This window comes from Drosophila teissieri, chromosome 3R (assembly GCF_016746235.2).
Source record: "Drosophila teissieri strain GT53w chromosome 3R, Prin_Dtei_1.1, whole genome shotgun sequence".
NCBI classification, from domain to species: Eukaryota; Metazoa; Arthropoda; class Insecta; order Diptera; family Drosophilidae; genus Drosophila; species Drosophila teissieri.
In genome coordinates, this window is record NC_053032.1 from 27,441,912 (window position 1) to 27,465,650 (window position 23,739).

The 23,739-nt window shown below is 47.8% G+C and overlaps 5 protein-coding genes across 7 annotated transcripts; 3 read left to right on the forward strand and 2 right to left on the reverse strand.

Moving 5' to 3' along the window:
• The first annotated feature begins 255 nt into the window (after window positions 1–255).
• On the forward strand, window positions 256–2,901 carry LOC122622475 (parafibromin). Its single transcript, XM_043800924.1, has 5 exons — window positions 256–584; window positions 660–1,803; window positions 1,965–2,127; window positions 2,193–2,334; window positions 2,399–2,901. The coding sequence occupies exons 1-5, from the start codon at window positions 454–456 to the stop codon at window positions 2,433–2,435; spliced, it is 1,617 nt and encodes a 538-aa protein (XP_043656859.1). The 5' UTR covers window positions 256–453; the 3' UTR covers window positions 2,436–2,901.
• Window positions 2,843–11,090, reverse strand: LOC122622476 (bifunctional methylenetetrahydrofolate dehydrogenase/cyclohydrolase, mitochondrial). 3 transcript variants are annotated; one of them, XM_043800926.1, is made up of 3 exons: window positions 10,920–11,090; window positions 3,366–4,153; window positions 2,843–3,300 (listed from the first exon to the last, which is right to left on the reverse strand). In XM_043800926.1, exons 1-3 carry the CDS (start codon window positions 10,931–10,933, stop codon window positions 3,173–3,175), a joined length of 930 nt encoding a protein of 309 aa, XP_043656861.1. In that variant the 5' UTR covers window positions 10,934–11,090; the 3' UTR covers window positions 2,843–3,172. The 3 variants fall into 3 exon arrangements, with proteins under 3 accessions (XP_043656861.1, XP_043656862.1, XP_043656860.1); XM_043800927.1 differs by lacking the exon at window positions 10,920–11,090 and adding an exon at window positions 9,737–9,886; XM_043800925.1 differs by lacking the exon at window positions 10,920–11,090 and adding an exon at window positions 9,047–9,187.
• LOC122622474 (nuclear factor NF-kappa-B p110 subunit) lies at window positions 4,680–8,571 on the reverse strand. The gene is made up of 2 exons (XM_043800923.1): window positions 7,157–8,571; window positions 4,680–6,798 (listed from the first exon to the last, which is right to left on the reverse strand). Exons 1-2 carry the CDS (start codon window positions 8,060–8,062, stop codon window positions 4,783–4,785), a joined length of 2,922 nt encoding a protein of 973 aa, XP_043656858.1. The 5' UTR covers window positions 8,063–8,571; the 3' UTR covers window positions 4,680–4,782.
• A 288-nt stretch (window positions 11,091–11,378) lies between the features above and the next one.
• LOC122620998 lies at window positions 11,379–12,740 on the forward strand. The gene is made up of 2 exons (XM_043798709.1): window positions 11,379–11,694; window positions 11,754–12,740. Exons 1-2 carry the CDS (start codon window positions 11,528–11,530, stop codon window positions 12,307–12,309), a joined length of 723 nt encoding a protein of 240 aa, XP_043654644.1. The 5' UTR covers window positions 11,379–11,527; the 3' UTR covers window positions 12,310–12,740.
• Window positions 12,741–13,054: 314 nt separating this feature from the next.
• On the forward strand, window positions 13,055–23,610 carry LOC122619884 (jmjC domain-containing histone demethylation protein 1). Its single transcript, XM_043797088.1, has 6 exons — window positions 13,055–13,187; window positions 14,098–14,333; window positions 18,481–18,641; window positions 18,906–20,284; window positions 20,351–21,111; window positions 21,174–23,610. Exons 2-6 carry the CDS (start codon window positions 14,190–14,192, stop codon window positions 22,779–22,781), a joined length of 4,053 nt encoding a protein of 1,350 aa, XP_043653023.1. The 5' UTR covers window positions 13,055–13,187; window positions 14,098–14,189; the 3' UTR covers window positions 22,782–23,610.
• Window positions 23,611–23,739: the final 129 nt, after the last annotated feature.

Below are 23,739 nucleotides of genomic sequence, written 5' to 3' on the forward strand. Positions count from 1 at the left end.
AACTGCCACCCAAGTATATACCAAGCATTACAATTAAGTAACCAAAACACTGGACCCGCTAGAAAGCCTATTTACTTTGTTTATAAATAAAATAAGACCATTAGCTTAAGAATTTATCTAAAGTGATGACGTATCAACCAGAAAACTTATTGGTAAGAAATCACAGGATACGAAAAGCCGTGATTTTTTGCGATGTTTTCATAAAGCGGAACTACGCCGATATATACCACACGACAAGCAATTCGTTGGTATTTTTGGTTCACCTCGCCTGCGGTCACACTCCACGCAACCTCTGGCAAAAAACTACGCGAAAAATATGCCATAAAAAGCGAGAATCGAACTTGTTTATATATCTTTCGCGGATTACAAAGTGCGTAGCAGCCGCGGGCCGACCAGAGCCCCACCAACCAACCACTCCCGCCGCCCAAGGACACAGAGAAAACCGGCAGGAAGATGGCCGATCCGCTCAGTCTGCTGCGGCAGTACAACATAAACAAAAAGGAGATTGTCGAGCGCGACAGCCAGATTATCTTCGGCGAGTTCTCCTGGCCGAAGAGCGTGAAGACCAACTATCTCAAATATGGGTAAGTGGCATCAGGATGATCTTCGGGTCTGCCAGCCATACCCACTTTCTCTGACACTTGTCTCCCTTCGCTTAGCTCCGGCAAGAAGGGCGCTCCACGTGAGTACTACACGCTGGAGTGCCTGCTGTACCTGCTCAAGAATGTGATGCTGCAGCACTCGGTGTACGTGCGACAGTGCGCCGCCGAGGACATACCCGCTGTGAATCGGCCGGATCGTAAAGAGCTCCTGGCCTATCTGAATGGAGAGACGCCAACCTGTGCCAGCATCGACAAAAGTGCCCCGCTGGAGATCCCCACCCAGGTGAAACGAGCTGCGGAAGGTGAACCTTCCAGCGTTGAGGTGGCTGCCAAGAAGGCGCGCTTTGAGGAGACCCAAGTGCAGAAGGTGCGCGAGCAACTGGCCGCCCGATGGGATGTCAACCAGAAGGAGACCGCTGTCAACATGGACAACATCAAGTCGCTGTCCGAGACGATGTCCGTGGAGAAGATTGCGGCCATTAAGGCAAAGCGTTTGGCTAACAAGCGAACGACCATCAAAAGGACGGACAATGACGAGACCATGGGCACTGATTTGCGTGCCATCCTGGACTATGATGTGGACTCCACGAAGGACATTATCAGCAGAGAGCGACAGTGGCGCACGCGAACATCGATTCTGCAAAGCACGGGCAAGATCTTTGCTAAGAACATCTTCGCCATGCTGCAGGGCATCAAGGCGCGCGAGGAGGGACGCAATCGTCCACAGGTGCCTAATCCCATCAAGATGCCGGAGCCGGCGCGAATAGCCAAGCCACAGCCGCAGCTATCGCAATACAATCGTTACGATCAGGAGCGCTTCAATCGGCAAAAGGAAGAGACCGAGGGCTTTAAGATCGACACGCTCGGAACATACCACGGAATGTCGCTGAAATCCGTGACGGAGGGCTCACTGGCTCAGCGTAAGGCGCAGGCTAACAACCTACCGGGAGCACCGGGCGGAATACCGGGAGCAGCCGCCGTTCGGCCCAAGGAATTGCTGCCTGCGGCCCAAGCCCGACAACTGCCCGCCAATGGCCCATCGAAGCGACCCTCTCGCACGCCCATTATCATCATACCGTCTGCCAACACAAGCCTCATCACCATGCTCAACGTGAAGGATATTCTGCAGGAGCTGCGCTTCATGTCCACCGCGGAGAAAAAGCTGCAAGGCTGCCAGCGCGACAGCGAAGTGCTGTTACAGGTGCGATTTAATGTGACGAATTCTCTTCCAAATGGTTTATATACCAAAAGGTGTTATGGCATTTGTTCCCGAAGATGTATTCAGTTTCCTATTAAGCCATTAAAGAACAGAGTGAAATACACCAATGCTAATTTACGTTCTCTTACATTCCCACCAAATAGCGAAAACGCAACAATCAGACTGTGTCTTACCGGGTGATAGACAATCCCATCAAGCTCTCGCAACAGGACTGGCAACGGGTGGTGGCCGTCTTCGTTATGGGACCCCAGTGGCAGTTCAAGGGCTGGCCTTGGGACGGCAATCCCGTCGAGATATTCTCAAAGAGTCAGTAAAATCTCTCCAAGCTCTCGAATTTGATTCACTATGTTTCCCTTTTCTCCCCACCGCAGTTTGCGCTTTTCATTTGTGCTTTAGCGAGTTGAAATTGGACTCGAACGTGGAGCGCTGGTCTGTAACGCTGCTGCGACTCTCGCAAAACAAGCGGCATCTGGATCGGGCTGTGCTCAGCAAATTTTGGGAAACTTTGGACAAGTAAGTGCATACATTTTTACATTCAACTAAAGTGGCAAAACATTTAAAATGTAATCTTTTTTAGATATATGGCCAAGTACAAGCCCGATCTGCGGTTCTAACCCTCACCGCATACTTAAACGTACTGCTGAATAACGACACCTGCACAGTTTCCAATCCCACTCCGAAGTAGTTACTCTATTATATACAGCCTGTTACTTTGCAAAAATCGACGCAAGTATGCAACAGTGTGCGCCCAACTTCCGTAGGGAAGATCAAGCCGAATCCGGGTCATTTGGCCAGTCCAAGTTCCCGATTATACCCTGTCCAGGACTCTCTCGCTTTTGGCAGCCGCATTAGAAGTCGCAGGCCTGCGATGGTGCAAAATAGGCCCAAATAGGCAATTAGAGGTTAAGATAAAGAGTTTTTCGTTCGACTTGTACAATGTAAACTATAAAACACACGGATACGGATCCGAAACCAAGTAATTTGTATTTTTAGTGATAATAAACAGTTACAAGCCATTTTGTTTCGGTTATGCAACCAGAAGGTAACATAATTGGCATTTATTTGGCTGTCAATCCTTGATTTACTTAACTTAACCTTTTGCAAAGTTCATATTCATATTCAACACGATAAGAGCGTGTTCATACCGCCCGCCGTTGAAGTCGCAAATCAAACGATTCAACGCCATAGTAGTTAGATTTCATTATCTCTGTTTATATTGCGAAATAGGTTCATATGTAGTGTACAATCGTCATGTTAGCTGGTGGTCAGTAACTTTACTCTCTTATATAGGTTAGCGATTAAATAAAAATACTATAGCACAGAGTACTCTGTGGCACTTCCCGCCGTATCTTCAGGAGGACTTGCGGTCGTCGAACTGCCTCCTTGCCGCCTTCAGGGTGTTGTGCATCAGCATGGCCACCGTCATGGGGCCAACTCCGCCGGGAACCGGTGTGATGTGGCCGGCGACCTGGCGAACTTCTGTCAAATGATAAGAGACAAGAGGATTACGAAATGATTCAATCTCATCCGGATCAGCAGCTCACCTTCAAAGTCCACGTCTCCGACCAGCTTAAACTTGCCGGTGCTCTCGTCCTTGATACGGTTGATGCCCACGTCGATGACACAGGCTCCGGGCTTCACCATATCCTTGGTGATCAGACCCGGCTTGCCCACAGCGACCACAATGATATCCGCCTGCCGGCAATGGCGGGCCAGTTCCTTGGGCGGTGTGTACCTGTGGCAGATGGTCACCGTGGCATCCATTGCCTTGGTGGCATACTTGCCATCCGCGTGCAGCACGATGGCCATCGGGAGGCCGACATTTTTGGATCGCCCCACCACCACGGCATTACGTCCAAAGGTCTCGATTTTCATGTGCTCCAACAGTCGCTTGACTCCCAGCGGCGTGGCCGGAATATTGGCATCCATGTCCAGGGCCGTACGTCCGATGTTGACCTCATTGAAGCCATCCACATCCTTGTCCACATGGACGGCATTGCAGATGGTGCGCTCGTTGATGTGCTCGGGAAGCGGCAGCTGCACCAGTATCCCCGTGACCAGCGGATTCTTGTTCAGATCGTCAATCTGTTGCAGCAGCTCCTCCTGCGTGGTGGAAGCGGGCAACCTCTTCGTCTCACTGGAGATGCCAACTTCTCGGCAAGCGACCATCTTGTTAGCCACGTACTTCTCGCTGGCCGGATCCTCGCCCACAATGACGGCCGTGAGATGGGGCTTTGGATACCCAGCAGCCTCCATTCCCTTCAGCTCTTGTGCTAGCTGGGTGCGCACCTCCTGGGCTATAGCCTTGCCATCGATGATTTGAGCCATGTTGCTGGAATGGGAGCATATTATTTAATTGGTTGAGATTATTATTATAATGCAGGATTCCTTAAAGCATCAGTTAGTCTAAGTTATCTTCCTGAATTCGCAATAGTAAGCAAGGTCATAAACGGGGAATGTCGCCCACTGATAAGGCTCGCTGGTAAATCCCCGCCTGTCACTGCGGTTGCACTGCAGTAATTCCCCCAGATCGCACACTTGGACGCATAAGTGTATCGTGTGATTCACCCACTTGTTTACCAAGAGAAGTGTGCGAGCGGCGGTGGAAAGTGTTCTAGGTGATTCCCCGTTCTCAGAATGTACTTTTTATGGCTGCGTTCTGAGCTATCGGTCGATACAGTTCTGCTCGTGATCTCATGCAGGGCGACGATTGTAATTGTTCGAGGAAACATGTTACCATTGCTTATAATTAGACTAGAGATTCCCGGGAATATTAAGGGTAAATAAATAAATGCTAATATTTATGTTCAGGTAGAATCCTAATTACACCCATGTATTTTCATTCTATAAGAGGCGTGTTTATAGAGATAAGTAGTTGTAAATCTAAGGTACTTTATTGATCAACATTCAATACACAATCAAATGGTATCATCTCTGAGAGAGGATGGGGTAACCTAAAACCTAACGTAATTCTCGATCCAGAAGGGCGTAAGCCTGCGGATCGACTGCCTGCAGGGCTCGAACAAAGGTTGCAAACTCCACACTTGCGCCTTTTTCTTTAACGTGATCCAACAGGCCGTCCGCACCCAGCCATATAAAGGTGAACTGCTGCAGATGGGACTGGCGGGCTAGGTGCTTCCATTTGGGCTCTTGGGGATCGGAACCGTGTCCCAAGGGCTTATTCAGCAGCGAACAGAGCTGGTCGTAAATTACTTCGTTTGAGAGGAGCAACCGCAATTTGTTTAGAGGATCGGCCTCTAATTCGGTGTCTCTACTCGAATCCACCTCCATTCTTCGACGACCACTGCTTAGGTCCAGCTCCACCGACTCCTCATCCTCCGTTTTGATGTCCATTTCCTCGGACTTGATCTCCAGCTGACCAGCATCGCTGCTTTCGTCCGACGATGTATCGATCTCCTCTTTGACCTTACGTGGAATCCAGGTCATGGCCAGTTCCCCCTTCTCCGGATACACATTCTCCAGCAGCTTTACCACCCGCTCATTGGCCTTGTGCCTGGCCAATTCTAAGGGTGTATAACCCGCTGCATTACGTGCCAGCAGGATGTCGGTAAGGTTCTGATTTTGGGCATCCAGAATGAGCACCAACAACTCCACACTCTGTTCCAGAACGGCCATGTGCAGAGCATTATTACCATCCATTGTGTTGGCCACGCTAATCGAGCTCCGATCATGGCTGATCAGTTTCTTGGCCACATCGTACTTGTTCTGCCGTATGGCCATGTGCAAAGGCGTCAGACCATCGTCGTTCTTCAGAGAGAGGTCCAATTGTACGGTTGGCACTCCATTAAGGAAGCTTTCCACGCAGTTCAAGTGCTCCTCCTTGACTGCCAAATGCAGTGGGGTATTTCCCGCATGATTTTGCTGATTTGGACTGCAGCCCATACCCAGCAAAGGGCGAATGTAGTGCGCTCGGTCTTGTTGGCACGCCACATGCAGGGCACTATCACCATCCGCATTCAATGCGCTGTTGACCAGCTCCTTTAGGTTGAAGTAGTTCATCACCTGTATCGTCTTGATGGCCAGCTTCAGATTGTCCTTTTTGTGGCTAATCACCTCGTGCAAGAGCGTGTCATTATTTTCGTTATTCAAGGCATGATCCGTGAACAGCTCCTCCACTTGGCGGTGTGAGCTTTCCATCGGCGTTCGGCGGTCCTGATCGAAGATTTTGAATATGGTGTTCAAGTATTTACTGGTGAGATTTCGACTCGATGCCACTTCCGCCCGTCCATGGCCATCCTTCACCAACTCTCCCATGCCTAAGTCGCACATCTTCTCGAGATCAGTAGAGTTTTGCTCGATAAGTTTGCGGAAATTTTCGGAATCGAGTAAATCATTCAGATGCATGTCGCGTCCGAACTCCTGACTTATAGTCTGACCATGCTGCGAAAGGTTTGGCAAGCCATTCGGTGGCTGCGCCAAGCCCAGCGTTTTGGGCAGATCCAGCGAGTTATTGGAGCTGGCAGTTCCCGAACTGCTACTGTTTGCAGAGGAGCAGGTACGACGGCGTTTCCTGGACACGATCACGTTCCGTGGCTTGTAGCGGAAGGGCAGCGCCGGGAATGAGCGCTCATCGTCGGAGGGACGAATGAGCTCAATATACACGTTTACCTCACGATCCACATCCTTGTCTTTGTACGCTGGCGTCTGGCACACAATGGCATATTGGTGGTGTACATCCGATTCGCGGAACTTTGCGTATGCCTCCCACACGGTTTCTCCGTCCTCATCCTCCTCGAAGAACCGCACCTTGATGTTCTTCTTGCTGACCTTTTCCACCAGCAGTATAAGCTCATCGTTGCCCATCACTCCGCCAGTGGGCTTGCTCAGACGGACGATGCGCAGCTCTCCAGTTTGTGCTGACTTGCGGTTATTAATCGCATTGCTGTACACAGGCGGTGCAAGTGGAACCCATGCGCCGTTGTCCTCTATTTTGAATGCCTCGAAGCAGAGCCGCACCTAAAATGGGCGCGTAAGAATTAGTCACTGAATTACCTTCACTGGTTGGTTGTTTGCTTGTCAGTAAGTTAATTGCTTCGTTGTTATATTGCTCAGTTATATTACTAAGGAAATTCTTTCGATTTAAGAACTGTATGATAATAGCTTGCGAAAAGCACATGTAAGCAAATCGAATATAGTTTATAGTTTACAGTTTACAGCCTGTTAGCCAACGAGACTAATAGGTGTCAAATGGAAGCTATAATTAAATGAATTAAGCAGCCTCAAGTGAGCAATTAAACGTGTGAATAACAAATGTAAACGTATTCACCTCATTGAAGCAAGCAACTCAACATTGTTTGCACGCTGGTTTACCCACCTGGTTCAAGTTCATGTCCTTGGCCTCACGCTCTGTCTCCTGATGCAGTTCCTGGATTTGTTTAGTGGACAACTCGCGGCGATTCATCTGAAAGACCAGGCGATCCTGCTTCTTCTTGCACAGCTCCTCGAATATGTACTTCTTGGCGGTGTGTATGATGCCCATGTTGATAAACTGGGCTACATAGCCGCGCTCCTTGGACACGTGCAAATCATGCGGATCGCACACATCCCGTTCGTCCTTGCGCACGACCAGCTGATGGGAATGTGGGCTGTCCAAGTTTGTTTGGAACAAACTGCACCGGATGACGGCAGGTCCATCGTAGTTGGACAGTGTGACCTCCGGGAAGGTTTTCGGCGTCCGCTTCGAGTTGGCGCCATTAAGCGATCCATGTGTTCCATGCATCTCGCTCTTGTAGCGAAAACGGAACTTCTCCACCGGTTGCTCCACGATTCGCAGCTGCGGCACGTGTTTGATATCGCCATCAGATGCCAGGCCATTTTGATGGTATCCAAAGTGCTGGGCCGGTGGCACACTGGTCGGAGCTGACACAAAGTACTGGTGATCCATATACATGTTGCCGAAACTGGTGACATTAGCAACGCCGACACCTACGCCAGCGGAGTTTATTAAATTGGTAGCATCCAATTGGCAAATTCCGTCGTTGTTCAACAGCTGATGCTGGTATGGTGAGTTCGCCATTGGCGGTTGGTGTGGTGAATTGCCGCCGGGCAAATTGAGATTGGCGAAATCCGTTTGCAGGGCCATGGTTTCCGGGGAGTGGGCTGGCGACAAGGATTGGGTGGTGGAGTTGGGTGAGTTGCCGCTGCTATAGCCACTGGTGCTGGATGCATCGTTCATAAACAGCACATTTTTACCCTTGTCCAGGTCGTAGTACTGATTCATGTTCGTAGTCCGTATCTATCTATATCCGATATTTCCAATTAATTGCGTCTTAACAACTCAAAAGTGAACCGCTGCCTTCGCCGATCGGAACGCTAATGATCGAAACGAGCTCCACCGATGGCTGACCATTCGTTTTAGGTACTTCCCCGATGTTCGGCGGATGGGAAATTATCTGCCGCAGCCACGTCGCGATGACTCACGGGTTTTTCAGGCGCACCACTCGAGTGTGATTTTTTTGATCGGCAATACTATAAACATGTACGGAATTCTGGATTCGCGGGTGTTGTTTACACAACGAAATCACACACTGTTTATATGTATTTTAGCTAACTAATACATATATGCAAATGCATGGAATGTCGCCGCAGCGAATCGGGGAACTTTAGTACGCCACTGCTGGAACGAAAATGAGCGAAGCACTGGGCGAACACAAGTAATAACGCTCACGAGTCGCGAGCAAAACGCTCGCTGCCCTGATAACAGGTTTAAGCTATCTGCGCCAAGCTTTTGGGTCAGCTTTTCACGGAAACTAAGGTTCCGATTAATTTATTTGAATATGTAATTTCAACACACCGCACACACACTAAAATAAAAACATGGCAGAGTTGCCACCGGAAGGTAATTGAGTTGGATGGCAACGCACCAATCATGTGTTCTACAAATCTAAAGATGGGAGCATCAGCGATAGTTCGCTTCCATTGTGCTTAAATATTATAAATTTATTTAATAATTGAATATATATATATGTTATAATATAAAATAATACTTATACTATATATAATTTAACGCCTTTAACACAAGTACCGATTGAGATTATTGAAAGTTTCTTTAGAATATAAAGAATACATTGTATAAAGCTTTTCATAAGCTTCTCCTGTTATGCACTTACGTCTCGCACACATCTCTATCACACGCTTTTGTTTTTCTTCATTTGATATCACGCTTTATTTTGAACCCGATTTACTTTCTTATTAACATACACACCTGGATACTGACTTTCCGGCATAATTCCGGGAAGCCAGGACCGCAATGGATCCTATAGAACGTCGTAGCATCGTTAGACAAACACCGGAATGTTTTTCTATTTAAAGGCACTTGTGCGAAATGATAAAAGACTAAGCATGCGTCACTGAACTATATACACACATACATATGTAATTAGCGATTCAGTCAGTTTCCACTCCCACTGGACCAGCACACACACATACAATCAGCCACAAACAGCTGACCTGTTGCCAGGCTTCAATTTGAGTATATATGTATTTTTGATCCCGTTGCACTTTTTTTATGAGTTAATCAATCTGCTCACTTCGCGTTCTTCTCTTCCTCTTGTTGCCATGCCAAGGTGTGTGTGTGTGTGTGAATGTTAGCGTGTTAGTGCTTTTTTACCTTATCAGTTGACTATGAGTTTTGTTTATTTTGATAATCAATTAGCAGGAAAAACATAAACAAATCGGGGTCTTGACTTTCCAATCACTAGTCTCGGTCTAGACTCTATAGTTAAAAATAGCCGGCTGTAAACTTAGTCCTAAATGCACTTTTATGCGGACAAAGGGAAAAAGCAAACGTGTCTTTGGAACGCCTGTTTAAATTTTCTCGAAGGTCAATTCTATTTAATGACAATTTCCAAATTTTTTTGGGCTTAATATTAGCCGATTTGGGCCAGCAGCATACCTTTTTGTGACTTGCTTTGTGGGCTTGGTGAATTGAAAGTATTTTCCTTCTGGAAAACTCGAACTGCACTGATTGTCGGATACCGATGGACTGTGTAAAACAAAAACCGATCTTTTAATGGGCCCCGCACGTGTTGTATATTTTGGATAAAAGCTTTTCGCTCCAGCGCACTGAAATGCGTGTGCGAGAGAGCGCGACTTAGAAGTTTTTGCTTGCGAGAGAAGCTTTTAACACTTACCGATAAAAGTATTGAACTAGTAATATCGCCAAGACGGGAATCGGGTACATGTCTTCTAACAAAGGCGAAAACGGTTAAAAAAGTACAAAATATGCCTCTTTCTGAACACATTTTAGAAAAGTGCGCTTTGTGTGCACAAATATTTATTTATAAAAATCGCAAACACGTGGAGAATTTCTTTTGTGGTTTTCATAATCAGTTGCTGTTGTAAAATTTCCAACACGAGGTGTTTTTCAATAGATTGTTATTCTTCGACGCGGCGGATGACGAAATCTGATTTCCGATTACTGCACTTGGAGATTGAAAGATGACATGAGATTCCGTCGGCCGATGACGTCCATTTGCTCCACAGGGGGCCGCCACCAACGTCTCCCACTGATAAGCCTTTGAGTTCAGCCCCCTGATCGCCCATTACCTATTCCATAAGTTATGGAATTGATGCACAAACGCCTGGTAACTGGCGATTTTTGTTTTTAGCCAGTGAAGGAAAAACAATGCAGGCGTCATTAACAATGTTGTTCGCGGACGAAGATTGCTCCCGTTTTGGGTTGAAAAACATGTTATTTTCCAAAAGAGATAACCCGAGGAAAGTGCGAGTGGACTGCCCAATGGGAGTGTTGAATCATTACCATGCTATAACAACCTATTTTAATTTAAGCGTGGAATTTTTCCCTGGCCATTTCACTTTGCTTTTGTTTTTGACATGTTGCCTGCTAAATATTTGTGTTGCAAGGATTGTAAATATTGCGAATATATGTTGAAATTATTCTTGAAGTACTGTCAAAATTTTCAAAAACAAATGTTTCGGCAAACATTGTCCTTTAACTTCCATTGTAATTTAAGTTTTCAAAATAATAATATATGTGGGAGAAGCTCTTAGCATAATTTATATAATATATTCGATGGTTAATAGAGTTGTAACGAATAACATAATTAAAAACTCACCTTGTGAATCGCATTTTGAAATGGAGTTTTAAATGTTCTTTTGATAACTTAAAATCTTTAATGTATTGTATATTATTAAATGTCCTATAAGCGTTTATTCCACTGATACACTTTTAATGTTGTTAAATATGTTTACACTTTTCGTTTAAAAGAATTCTAAAATAGAACTTGCTTTTACACTTGTCGCATTTGAATATTTAAATGAAGCGCGTCGCAGGCTTTATATCCCTCTTACAACGGGTAATATTTAGTACCTTTTGAGTTCGAAAATTCGAAATGGGCTTTAGCAATAAATATTTCTAGGGTAGCAAAATCGCGGGTTTCTCAAAGACCTAGAATAAAAGGAATATACTGTTGCATATGGACAATTAAAATTATTTAATTTACGACTTTGTATAAACCCAAAGTTTAATTGTTGAGTGTGGTCGGTCAAGCTGTGCAAGTGTGGTGCCACTTGCTCGCCATATTTCTGCCAACGCTATTTGGGCACACTGCAGTGAAAAGGAAAACAAGAAGTCGCAAATCGAATCACCATTGCAATTTTGAACACCATTCCTTTGCATAACTATTGCCCACGCAGCCGCATTTCTCATGCCCACAGACTGGCGATGAAGCCCCAGAGCAAGCGGAAGTCCTTCCCCTTCAATGCGCCTCCTCCGGGCGGAATCATGGAGTTCGGATTCGGGAGCTGCAGCTCCTTCGGCAATCCGGTGGAGAATGACCTGGTAAAATGGCAGCACAAGCGAAAATCAGAGCAGCCGGCACCGACAGTGCTGTAAGCTATATCCTACATACAACACCCCGTTCACATACTAACCATAGAATGCATTGCAGACCACCCAAAATGCATATAACCGAGGAGAGGATCACCCAGCATTTCAGCGGTCTATCGCTGGATCCGAAGATCAATGTATCCGCCTCGGCCGTTGTCAGCAACAACAACAGCGTGGCCAGCGTTACGGGCGGCTTGGCCACGGATGATATACCGTCCACCAGCACCGGGAAGACCCACCATCCCAATCCCGCCTATCAAATGGCGGCCATGGAACTGGAGCAAAAGCTGCGCAATGCCAATCGCATCGTGATTTGTGATGGCCTCAAGCCGGGAACGGGTCCCGGTTCTGCACCACCTGTAATACCACCGGAGTGGCTGATAAAATCCATACCACGTCCCTGCACCGCCTTGGTGCCTTGGCAACCATCGCCCCTTCAGCTGCCGATGCCTGGAACGAAGATTGTGTCGCCCCAAATTGTAACACCCATGTCTGGGGCACCGGTGGTCCAGGAGCTGGACGACTACGACGACGATCTGGAGTTCTTCGAGAACAATAACACGTGCAGCGTGAATCTTAACAAGTCTGAGCAGGAGCACATGGACGAAGACCTGTAGCGATAGCCATATAAAACCCTAAAGCATAAGTATAAACGTGTAGATTTGTATGTCCGTAACCGTAAGAACCCAGTTGATAGCATGCAAGAATACTCCGCCTCCTTATTTTGTATTACTATTGAAAATAGATAGATGTATGTGATTCAATCTGGAATGTTCCGGAATATTCGTTATTTAAAGCAAGATAGATGACTTTTGAGAGACTCAATGGCGGACGTCAAACGAACACCTGGCTTAAGAAAAGTTTTTCTACGAGGAACTAATTCATTATACTTTTTACATCAATTTATAAGCACTATTTAAAACACAAATGTATGTCTCTAGAAATGTCAGAAGGCGACTGCAATACAGTGGATCAAACGAGCTGACTAAAATATACTTTACATTGTGTTTTTAGAGTGGCTTTTATTTGCTGCATTAGAGAAATATGTAATTTTTGCAATGGTCTTAAATAAAACTTTGTAAACCTAACCGATTACTCTACTGTTTTTAATATAAATTTCATATATAATAAAATATTATGTAGATATAAAATTATGATCGCTGCAGTCAGATTTTGTAAGTATACAAATCATTTATATCATTTATTTAATTAATTTTGCCGAGTTTTTCCGTTAAAAGAACTGGTTGATTGCTCTTTAAAATAGTTTAAATAATGAAGTTCGGTATTTGGTATTTTTGGACAGGGCGGTCCCACTGATACATAGGTGTTCGCCAACGCTCTGGCTGCTGTCATACTGTAAAAAGCCAGCAAAGAGGTCGGATCGGAGCGCCGCTGTCCGGATTCCGGAGAATTTTTCAGCGATTCGCGTATGGAAAAAATCGAGTTCGTCCGAGTGCGGATTGCTCAGAAATCCAGTGAAATAAGTGTTTATTCGGTAATTATTATTTGACATACATCTGGGAAAAAGTGTGCGTGCGTTTTTTGGTGCTGTGAACAGTTTAGTGTTGCACTGCCCCCACATTGACAGCCATACGTATTTATTATAATTATAATTTACTTCATGGCGCAAGCGAAAAGATTGTAATTCGGAGAACGAGTAGCCGAATCAGAACAAAAGCAAGGCGAACGGCAGAGCCACCACCACACTGAGGCAGTCAAATCGCATCCGCAGCGGCGGAAATCTGACAAAAACTAGATACGAGGCGAAGTGCAAATTTAGAATTCTTATTACAAGTTCATGGGAAAGTGGCGAATATACGTGGAGCGTGATAAGTGAGCGTTTTTTGTGTGTTGAATGGCAAAACATCACGTTGACCGATGCACGAATGAGAGTATCGCGAGTACGCGTCGCCGGAGTCGAACTCACCACGCTGGTTTGTTTTTCCGCTCTCTTCGCGGCTCTCCCTCCCCTCGCTCTCCTTGCCTTGCAGTGGTGTAGCCCCGGGGCAGCGTCACACGCGGTGGGGCCCACCCCCTCTTGGGCCGGCGAGCCTCTGTACTTGCCGCGTGGTGAGTTTGCCGGCTGGGCCTCTGCTTCAGCTTCTGCTTCTGGCTGGTGGGTTTCTTGTGCTCGGAGCTCTTGGGCTCCAACCTCTTGTGCTCCCTCTCATTAGTCGGCCAATCGTGTGTGAGTGAGCTTGTGCCTGTGCGCTGCTCCGCGTCGCGTGTCGGACCGTTTCTGTGTGGGTGTGTGTGCGTGCGCTGGCCGTTCAATTTGTGTGAAGTAATAAGCGTAATTAGTTTGTTGGTGCGGCAACGTATTGCAATTCAGCTTGAAAACGCCACTAAACGTAAATGTAAACGTCTGACGCATCATCTTCATCTGCGATTTTGTGATTTTCCAGCTTGAGCCTGGCCAATAGAGGCCGTCGAGTGGAACCAGAAACGAGCTGCAACAATAAAGCGTTAACAAAAAAGTATAAAATAAGAGGCAGCGATGTCCACCGCCGTTGAAACGGGGTCGTCGCCTGCCAAGAGCAATAGCAACAACAATAGCAGCGGCGGCAACAACAGCGGCAACAACAATAACGGCAACGGCAATCTCAGTCCAAATGCAAAAGGCGTGCAGCGGCGTCAACTGGTAAGTACCGCACCCCCACTTTTACCCCTGCCCCCCCTCGGTTCACCCACTATCAATAACCGATAAAGCCACGACAACCTACAGTGTTACTCCCCTAGGGTGCATTTGTTAAGTTTCACTCGATAAAACAAACTAACAGTAGTCGCTGTGTAAACCGAAACATAAGTGGAAGTTTATTCTTGTTTGTTGCCAGATGTTCGAATTAAGGAAGTCCACGTTTTAATAATTCAGTGCTCTGACAACCTGGAATTATCCAGTTAACTATGCTCTCATTAACAAAGCGAAGAGCTGAATTAAGTTACTTTAAAAGTCCAAAGAAGGCGGATAGCTGCTCAATTATGTACATGCGTTTTCCTAAGTCATGAGCCTGGTCCACTTATCCGCCCATGTGGGTGGTTCGCCATACGGAAATTCACCTGTAAGCATGAATGATAAGCACGCCGTGCCGAGCCCTAATAACTTGATGATCGGCAAAGGCAAAGGCAAAGAGTGCGAGCGAGAGATAGCAAATTGGTTGTGGAAGCGAACGTAAAACTCATCATTAATCGGTGGAAATAAAATGCATTCTCACCCGACTGCCCCGCCCCCTCCCAATCCCGCTCTCGCACTCGCCGCCCTCTGTTCTTGTTTTATTTTTCTTTTCGTCTGCCTCTTTAATTTTCCTTTGCGCCCGTTGAGCATTGGAGCTCAACTGAGGCCGCATGACCGAAAGCAATGAGCTTTATTTGCCATATTCGCTGTTTGTTATTCTCTTCTTCTGGCTATTATTGCCATTGTTGTTGTTTGCCTCGCATTTCGTTTTCAATTTGCCGCTGGTGCGTGTGTTGGTGAGCGAGCATATGTGTGCGCGAGGGTGCTGGTGGGTTTGTGTGTGGTGTGTTTCTGCTTCGGTTTCTATTCCATATCGTAGATAACAGGGCATTGTTGCGTTGTTGTTGCCCAACATATTTACATACGAAGAGCAAGAGGAAGCGAGAGAGGAAGAGCGGGAGTCGTGCTGACGTTGACAATGCTCTACACAGAGAACAAAAATGATATGTAATATATCCGAATTTAACATCGTAAGCTCAACGTTGTAGTACATTAATCCCGAACCCTACTTTGCTCCCATTGAATTTTGTTTCAGTGCAGAAAAGTGATACGTGGGCGTGGGTATCCGTGGCGGGGCGTTGCTTCAGGGGGGTGCCTCTGTGATTTCATATCGTCAGACTACTTGCAAAGTTCACGTTCACTGTTCCCTCGGCCTGCGCATTTGATTAGCACCAAAATTGGATCAGCAGCTGCTGGCGCTCGTCGGCTTGCCTTCCGTTCGCTGCGAGCGGTGACGAAGTATTCCCGCCCGGCACTTGTCGACGGAATCCCGCTCCCCCCTACCGCACGCAATAATACCCTACGTTCCAGGGGTATCCATATGCAACACGCTAAGGTGTCACATGTGCATACTTACATACTTGGTCATTACCTCACACTTAACCTTTTCAAAACGTGGCCATCTCAAGAGAATCAAGAACTTTGAAAATCAAAATAGTGAATGTCACTTAAACGTAGCGCATGGTATCTTTTGTTTGTCCTATCTCTTTCGGAAGCCATCTAACCAAATATCAACCTTGAGATTATCTCCCGCCACGGAAACGTAATTAATTCGCACTGCAGGGTATCTGAATAGTCGCTAGAACAGCCTATCGCCCACTGACTTGGCTATCTATGCGTATTGAAGTGAAAAGCAGGGAAGCAGATGGAGGGGGGCGAACGCCGATTAAAAATGTATGGATTGCTGGGGAGTGGAGGGCGAACTCTCATTATGGTGACTAACGCGGAGAATTATAGGGGGCTAGCGGAAGGAGGAGCACGCGGAGCACATGGCAGATAAGGGTCCGCAATTAGCACCTTAAATAGAATACATTAGGGCGCCCAGGTGGCCACCTGATGGGCGGGGGATTGGTTGGGGTGGCGGGGCGAAGGTGACGCCACCACAACAAGAATCCGAAACCACTTGACTGGATTTGGATTTTGGTTTCTGTCTTACACGCAACTTTTTATGTGGTTGCGGCTATCGTTGTTGTTGCTTCCTCTCTTACACGGAAAGAAAAAAATGTGATATAATAGATAATTAAATAGATCATTGAAAGTACCAGAACGTGTTATATTACAAAACTGAAGATCTTAATTTAATTATAATACGTTAAAAGTAAGTCACGTGAGAATAAACAAACAAATATTTTGAGCTGCTGTTTTTTCAGTGTGCTTTTGCGGCTATCGTTGTTTTTGTTTCTTCTCTTACCTGCCGATTGTTAATCGGCCAGACACCAAAACAAGCTTTTGAGCCGAGAAAAAAACCAACAACAGTCGCGCGGCAGCAACAGCGTGGCCACAATGAAAAGTCACTAAAAATCGTTTAGAACATGCCAAACAAGTTTCAACATTTCTGTGGGGCAAGCCGCTTAAAAAGGATATGCCACACACATGCACACTCGCGGATACAAACAAGCACAAACACAAACGAGGGCAGGCGCATCCATGTTTATAGATTTTTCGTTGCAAGCACGCCGCTCCCACCGCCCCCTGCCCCAAACCCAACCCCACCAGTCTCCACCTGCCCCTGCCGCCAGACTCGCAGCGGCCAAAATAAACTCAAAGCAGGAGACATGGCAATGCATTCCGTATTTCGTATTTCGTATTCCGAATTTGTTGTTTCTTCTCCGCTCCTTGGAGCAACAGTCTCTCATCTCAATCCCCGTCGCATCTCTCAATCTCTCAGATTCTTCGCCTCTCTGCCGGCGATGCACCACCACCAGTGCAAAAATTAAAGCAGCGAAAAGAATCAACAAAGCATTCGCATGCAAAGTGCATGCGCACTGAAGGGAGACAGCAATAGCAACAGGAGGAGCGAGCGGGACGCCAAGAGCGGAGCAGGTCGTGGTGGACAACGCGAATCCCGTTGCCCTCTGTCAAGCAGTGCTGCCACCCCTTTGGGTGATACGGAAAAGCCTACCCTACTGAATCTAGTATTGAAGGAAATAAATATGGGGCGGAAAGGCATAATTGAAAGCATTTTGTAGCATACGTATGTGTTTACCTAGAGAGTCCCATTTATATAAGTAAACACTACTACTACTTGTATGTTACTAAAATAATCAACAAATTATAAACCGCATTATTTGCTGAGTAAATACTGAAACCACTTAATGGGTTACCATGCAATAATTGCTACGCAAACTGCCGGTAAACGCCAGTATGACATTCGAATCTAATGGAAAACGGACATCTTTGCGGTCAAAACTCATCAACCGTTGTCAAAAATCTGTGAAAACATCAAATCGATCCTAGGACCATCAACATATTTTCGAATTTTCAAGTACCCCCACCAAATATGCGTATTATTTTCGGCTTTTCTTGGGGAATCGAACGTACTAGCGGCGTGGCCGAAAATTGCCAATTGAAAAATATGTGGGCATAGCATGTTGCTTAAATAGATTTTTGTTTGCTCGCTCTCCTCATCGATGCTCTCCCACTTAGTCGCTCTCTCTAAATTTGTTTGACTCTCCGTTTCGCTCTCGTTAGACTCCCTCTCTAATTAGGTTCGTCGGTGGCGGCCGATAGGAAATCTCACGCTCACAAAGTTGAACCCATTTGGCCCCACCAGGTGATTAATATATAAATCAATCAAAATAAGCTTGTCTGTTCAATCTATTTATTTTCTTGAACGAATTCCGTTGTCTTTCAAACAGTAAAATTCTTAACTAATTTCTAAAAGAAAATTAAACCGTTTAAATATTTTGTTGACTTTTTTAATGCTATAACAAAATAAAAATTAAATAATATTTAATTTGGAATCACGAATTCTTATAAACGATAGTTTTCAAAATATTGACATCCCTATCGGCGAGCAAATGAAATCGAAATTACAGAGGCGGGAGAGTCCTCCAAACGACTAGAGAAAGTGATGGCAAGGGTCGTCGGGGAAGTGGGCGGTTTGCCGCCGAGGAGCAAATCACCGTGGTGAAGAGAGTGACAAGTGAATCATATCGATGGCGTCAGCAGCGTCGCTAGCGAGGGCAGCGGCAGAGGCAGAGCCTTCTGTTCAGTCGATGTATTTTTAGTACTTCACTCACTCAACTGAATTTGACTCTCTTCTTTCTCTTTGCAGCGCGAGAGGAAGCAGCGCAAGCTCTACCTGGAGGAATGGTCGCTGGGCGACGAGGATGGCGAGGGGACGCGCGGATTCAGCGTCGCCGAGAAGCTCGAATCTTCAAAGTTCGCGCAGGCGGGAATGGTGCGCGAGATGCGCGGATGCGATCTCACCGTCGCGTAAGTATTTCAAACCTTTGCAATATTTATCGCTTGCTAATCGGTTTGATTATCGGTTTGCCACCTAACGGATATGTTTTGCGTGGTTTTATGACCTACATTAAACGACGGATGTAGCTCTAGTTTGTTATAGAATGAGATCGTCATGCAGAGATTAATTAGCATTCCGATTTTCTATAGCTTTTAATTAAGCTTTTAATTACACACAGATTTATGTTGATCGTTAATCCAAAACTTCTATTGGGTTTCTCTTGCTCCGTGTAGTTTCCTGCAACAGCACGGCTTCAACATACCGCTGTTGTTCCGGGACAAAGCGGGCTTGGGCTTACGAATGCCCGATCCGCAGGAGTTTACAGTGAACGATGTGCGACTGTGCGTGGGATCCAGGCGACTCCTCGACGTCATGGATGTGAACACGCAGAAGAACCTGCAGATGACCATGAAGGAGTGGCAGCAGTACTATGACAGTCCGCAGAAGGACCGCCTGCTAAACGTGATCTCGCTGGAGTTCTCGCACACCCGCCTGGACAGGTTCATTCAGAGTCCGGAGATTGTGCGGCAGATCGACTGGGTGGATGTGGTCTGGCCCAAGCAGCTAAAGGACGCCCAGCGGGAGGGCACCAACCTGCTGGGCGGCATGATGTACCCGAAGGTGCAGAAGTACTGCCTGATGTCAGTGAAGAACTGCTACACGGATTTCCACATTGACTTCGGCGGTACTTCCGTTTGGTATCACATCCTAAGAGGGAGCAAAGTATTCTGGCTAATTCCACCCACCGACCGCAATCTGCAGTTGTATGAAAAATGGGTTCTCTCTGGCAAACAGGCAGACATTTTCTTCGGCGATACAGTGGAGAAATGTGCCAGAGTTTACTTAACGGCGGGGAACACCTTCTTCATACCCACCGGCTGGATACACGCGGTCTACACGCCCACCCAATCCCTCGTATTTGGCGGAAATTTCCTGCACTCCTTCGGGATAGTGAAGCAACTAAAAACCGCCAGTGTAGAGGATAGCACGAAAGTGCCGCAGAAGTTCCGGTACCCCTTCTTCACGGAAATGCTGTGGTACGTCCTCGCTCGCTATGTGCACACGCTTCTGGGCCACTCACATCTGGAAGGTGAGGCCTCGTTGAGCGAGGATGAAATGGCGGCCCGTCCGCACACCCATCTTACGCACCACGAGCTCTTTGGACTGAAGGAGATCGTTATGTATTTGTACGATCTGCCGCCGCAGAAGAAAAATGTGCCCAGTTTGGTTCTGGATCCTGTGGCCCTCATCAAAGACGTCCGATCGCTGGTCGAGCGTCACTGCAAGGATCAGCAAGATCTCGCCATTACTGGTGTGTCCGTGCTAAAGTCCCCACCAGGATCGCAGCCCCCCTTTCTGCTGTATGATCGCACCCGGGTGAAGCAGGAGATAAAGCAGGAGATCGCACGCAAAAATGCAGAGGTCATACGGGAACAGCAGCAATTGGAGGCGGGCAGAGCCAGGGAGGCCGAATCGGATACATCTCAATCCACTGGAGTGGGATCTGCCATCGGAATGGGGGCTGGAGTCGAGTACAGTAACGGAGTGATGAAGAAGGAGCAATTGGAGAACGGTAGTGGCGTCGCCGTTGGTGGGCACGGATCGCAGCCAGGTGTGTTTTAAATGTTCAATTATTTGGCCCGGAAATAGTAACACTGTTCCTATTCTTATTTTACAGAGGCCACCTTTGCCCTGCCCACAGATACGCTCAAGTATCGTCCACCCAAGAAGATGCATTTGGCCACCGCGTTGGTGGCAGCCGCTGCAAGCAGCAGCACTGGGGGAGGCGGACCAGTTGCAGGAGTGGGAGGATCTGCGGCGGTGGGAAGCAGTCACAGTCCTACCGGTGGAGGAATGGGCCCAAGCCCAGGAGCAGGCGGCGCTATTAGTGTGATTGCCACTAGCTCCAGCTACATGGAAGGAGGACAAGTTGGAGGGATCCTTAACGTGGACAACTGTCATTCGCCAGAGGGGGGTGGCGCCAAGCTGTCGCCAAATCTGACCGGTACCGGCCAACCAAGACGTCGCAGGACGCGCTGCAAGAACTGTGCCGCCTGCCAGCGGTCCGACTGCGGCACCTGCCCCTTCTGTATGGATATGGTCAAGTTCGGTGGACCTGGGCGGGCCAAGCAAACGTGCATGATGCGACAGTGTCTATCGCCCATGCTGCCGGTCACCGCGCAGTGTGTTTACTGCCATCTGGATGGCTGGCGTCAGACACCAGTCTCTCCGCAGACCAAGCAACTGGCTTCCGCCGATGGGCCCTCCGCTCTAATGGAGTGTTCCGTGTGCTACGAAATCGCTCACCCGGATTGTGCACTCTCGCAGTTAGATGGCACAGAGGATGCGGCGGACGCCAAGGGAATCGTAAATGAAGATCTGCCAAACAGCTGGGAGTGTCCCAGCTGCTGTCGCTCCGGCAAAAACTACGACTACAAGGTACGACGTAAATCTACACATGATTCCTCACTGTAACTTACTAACTAAATTTTTTTGTACAGCCTCGCCATTTCCGAGCACGTCAGAAGTCGTCCGAAGTGCGTCGCGTTTCCGTTTCCCATGGTCCAGGAGGAAGTGCCGAAGGCCACGTGGATGGAACTGCATTGCTGCCGCCCCCGGTGGGCCAGTATAATGACTTTGTCTTCACCAGTGAGTCGGAGATGGAATCGGGGACCGTCAGCGGCCATATGACACATTGGAAACACGGGATGAAGCGCCACCATCAGCTGGAGGTTAAGACGGAGCGAAATAACAGCTGCGACACCCCATCGCCCGGAATCTCACCCAATGCCATCGGTGGCGAGTCCAAAGTAGGGAAGCGCCGCAAGAGCGACGATGGAACGAGCGTTAGTAGCAGCATGCACGAAAGTAATGACGCCCCGTGCGGCTCTTCGGCGGAGGGCGCTGGAGGAACGGGAACTGCAAATATATCCACCAATCAGTGGAGTGGCAGTGGCGGCGGCGGTGGTTCCCGCAAGAAGAACTCGATAAGATCACAGCTGGCACAGCAAATGCTGAACTCGTCTACGCGAGTGCTGAAGAAACCCCAGTATGTCGTGCGGCCAGCAAGTGGAACCGGCTCCTCTTCGTCCAGTGGAAATGGAGGCAGCGCATCCGCCACCAATGGAATCAGCAATGGCAGCAATCAAAGCGGTGCCAACTCCTGTGGAGCTGGCAACGGCGAGCGAGGAACCAATAACGGAGGATTGAGCGGCTCCAACGGCTTGGGCAATCAGCACCACAGTTCATCCCAAAATCTAGCCCTGGACCCTACTGTGTTGAAGATCATTTTTCGGTACCTTCCGCAGGACACGCTGGTCACCTGCTGCTCAGTGTGCAAGGTGTGGTCGAACGCGGCGGTCGATCCCGATTTGTGGAAGAAAATGAATTGCTCCGAGCACAAGATGTCAGCATCACTTTTGACCGCGATTGTGCGCAGGCAGCCGGAGCATCTGATTTTGGACTGGACGCAGATCGCCAAGAGGCAGTTGGCGTGGCTGGTGGCACGCCTCCCGGCGCTCAAGAATCTTTCGCTGCAAAACTGCCCCATCCAGGCAGTGTTGGCACTGCACACCTGCCTTTGTCCACCGCTTCAAACTCTGGATCTCAGCTTTGTGAGGGGATTGAATGATGCTGCCATAAGGGACATCCTTTCGCCACCGAAGGATTCGCGACCTGGCTTAAGTGACTCGAAGACGCGGCTCAGGGATCTCAAAGTAATGAAGCTGGCGGGAACCGATATCTCCGATGTGGCTGTGCGCTATATCACCCAGTCGTTACCGTATCTGCGGCACCTGGATCTCTCCTCCTGCCAACGTATTACGGATGCGGGCGTGGCACAAATAGGAACCTCCACCACAGCCATCGCCCGTCTCACGGAGCTTAATCTGAGCGCCTGCCGGCTCGTATCTGAGAACGCTCTGGAGCACCTGGCCAAGTGCGAAGGTCTCATCTGGCTGGACCTGCGCCATGTGCCCCAAGTGAGCACCCAGTCGGTGATTCGCTTCGCAAGCAACTCCAAGCATGATCTGTGCGTCAGGGACATCAAGCTGGTGGAGCGAAGGCGGAGGAACTCGACGACAGCAGCCAGAAGCTGGCACCACGACTGAGCCACTGACAGCTGGAGAAGGCCCAATCAATCTTAATCATATGCATTAGGACAGCACACTTTCTCAGCCCCGATCCAGCACCATGTACCCCCAATCCCTCGCCGGAATGCAAGCCAAAGAGAGTCGTCGGGCCCTTTGCATTGCGTGTGGTTATGTTCTTAAATGCTAAGCTAGTCAGGATAGGGTTCAGGTTTAGGTTCAGGTTCAGGTCCAGGTCTGTTTTTCCGATACTTTCTGAGAATCTCAAAACTGTCCTATTTCGAAGAACAATCCATTTTCACGGTTTCAATATTTTTAGGTATTTTATTAACTCAAATCTAATAACTTGTTTAGATGGGAAATTGCTGCAATATTTTCAAGATAGGTAATCAGAAATGTTATTTTCTGTTTACTCATTTTCACCTTTGTGTTCCCCATTTCCTCAAACCACTCCAGGCAGTGTGAAGGGCTGAGCTTCGGTTTTTCCGAAGTTGACAGATGCCACCCCAAGCGAACCCCATTTTATACACGTAGCCCCACCATCCTCACACTCGGACTTAGCGTAGTGATTAAGAATAGCATTCCCGCGATGGTAATTACATTTAATCAGTGTCATATTTCTAAGCATGCAGGAAACGTAACATGTTAGAGAGCAGCACTAGGTGCACCCATCCAGCTTAAGTAGATGCAGCTCGCACAGCAACTGAGAATCACAAGCGGTGCGTTTCGGGACTGTAAGAGCAGTGCCAGCCAATGATGAGACCGATTTTATTTGAATGTCGAACCTCTTTTAAACTTCCCCCACATTTGGCCTTACTCGATGCAAATTAAACTCGCTTTGCGCGTTGCGCCAACGGTCTTACAGTTCCGAGACGCACTGTACCAGCGCTATTGCACATAGTCGATAAGTCAACCTGCCAAGCTCCCCAAGGATCCAACGCCCCCATAGCCCCCCACTCCGGTAGCAGTTAAATTAGTA

What these genes read in the sequence shown, in the direction of transcription:
- LOC122620998 (XM_043798709.1), top strand. Translation starts at nt 11,528, where the DNA reads ATGAAGCCCCAGAGCAAGCGGAAGTCCTTCCCCTTCAATGCGCCTCCT. An exon ending in CAGCCGGCACCGACAGTGCT is followed by an intron (nt 11,695 to 11,753) that starts GTAAGCTATATC and finishes AATGCATTGCAG; the next exon opens with ACCACCCAAAATGCATATAA.
- LOC122622474 (XM_043800923.1), bottom strand. Translation starts at nt 8,062, where the DNA reads ATGAATCAGTACTACGACCTGGACAAGGGTAAAAATGTGCTGTTTATG. An exon ending in AGGACATGAACTTGAACCAG is followed by an intron (nt 6,799 to 7,156) that starts GTGGGTAAACCA and finishes CGCCCATTTTAG; the next exon opens with GTGCGGCTCTGCTTCGAGGC.
- LOC122619884 (XM_043797088.1), top strand. Translation starts at nt 14,190, where the DNA reads ATGTCCACCGCCGTTGAAACGGGGTCGTCGCCTGCCAAGAGCAATAGC. An exon ending in GCGTGCAGCGGCGTCAACTG is followed by an intron (nt 14,334 to 18,480) that starts GTAAGTACCGCA and finishes TTCTCTTTGCAG; the next exon opens with CGCGAGAGGAAGCAGCGCAA. An exon ending in GGATGCGATCTCACCGTCGC is followed by an intron (nt 18,642 to 18,905) that starts GTAAGTATTTCA and finishes TGCTCCGTGTAG; the next exon opens with TTTCCTGCAACAGCACGGCT.
- LOC122622476 (XM_043800925.1), bottom strand. Translation starts at nt 9,117, where the DNA reads ATGCTACGACGTTCTATAGGATCCATTGCGGTCCTGGCTTCCCGGAAT. An exon ending in GCCGGAAAGTCAGTATCCAG is followed by an intron (nt 4,154 to 9,046) that starts GTGTGTATGTTA and finishes CTCCCATTCCAG; the next exon opens with CAACATGGCTCAAATCATCG. An exon ending in CGGAGACGTGGACTTTGAAG is followed by an intron (nt 3,301 to 3,365) that starts GTGAGCTGCTGA and finishes ATCATTTGACAG; the next exon opens with AAGTTCGCCAGGTCGCCGGC.
- LOC122622475 (XM_043800924.1), top strand. Translation starts at nt 454, where the DNA reads ATGGCCGATCCGCTCAGTCTGCTGCGGCAGTACAACATAAACAAAAAG. An exon ending in ACAGCGAAGTGCTGTTACAG is followed by an intron (nt 1,804 to 1,964) that starts GTGCGATTTAAT and finishes CCCACCAAATAG; the next exon opens with CGAAAACGCAACAATCAGAC. An exon ending in CGTCGAGATATTCTCAAAGA is followed by an intron (nt 2,128 to 2,192) that starts GTCAGTAAAATC and finishes TCCCCACCGCAG; the next exon opens with TTTGCGCTTTTCATTTGTGC.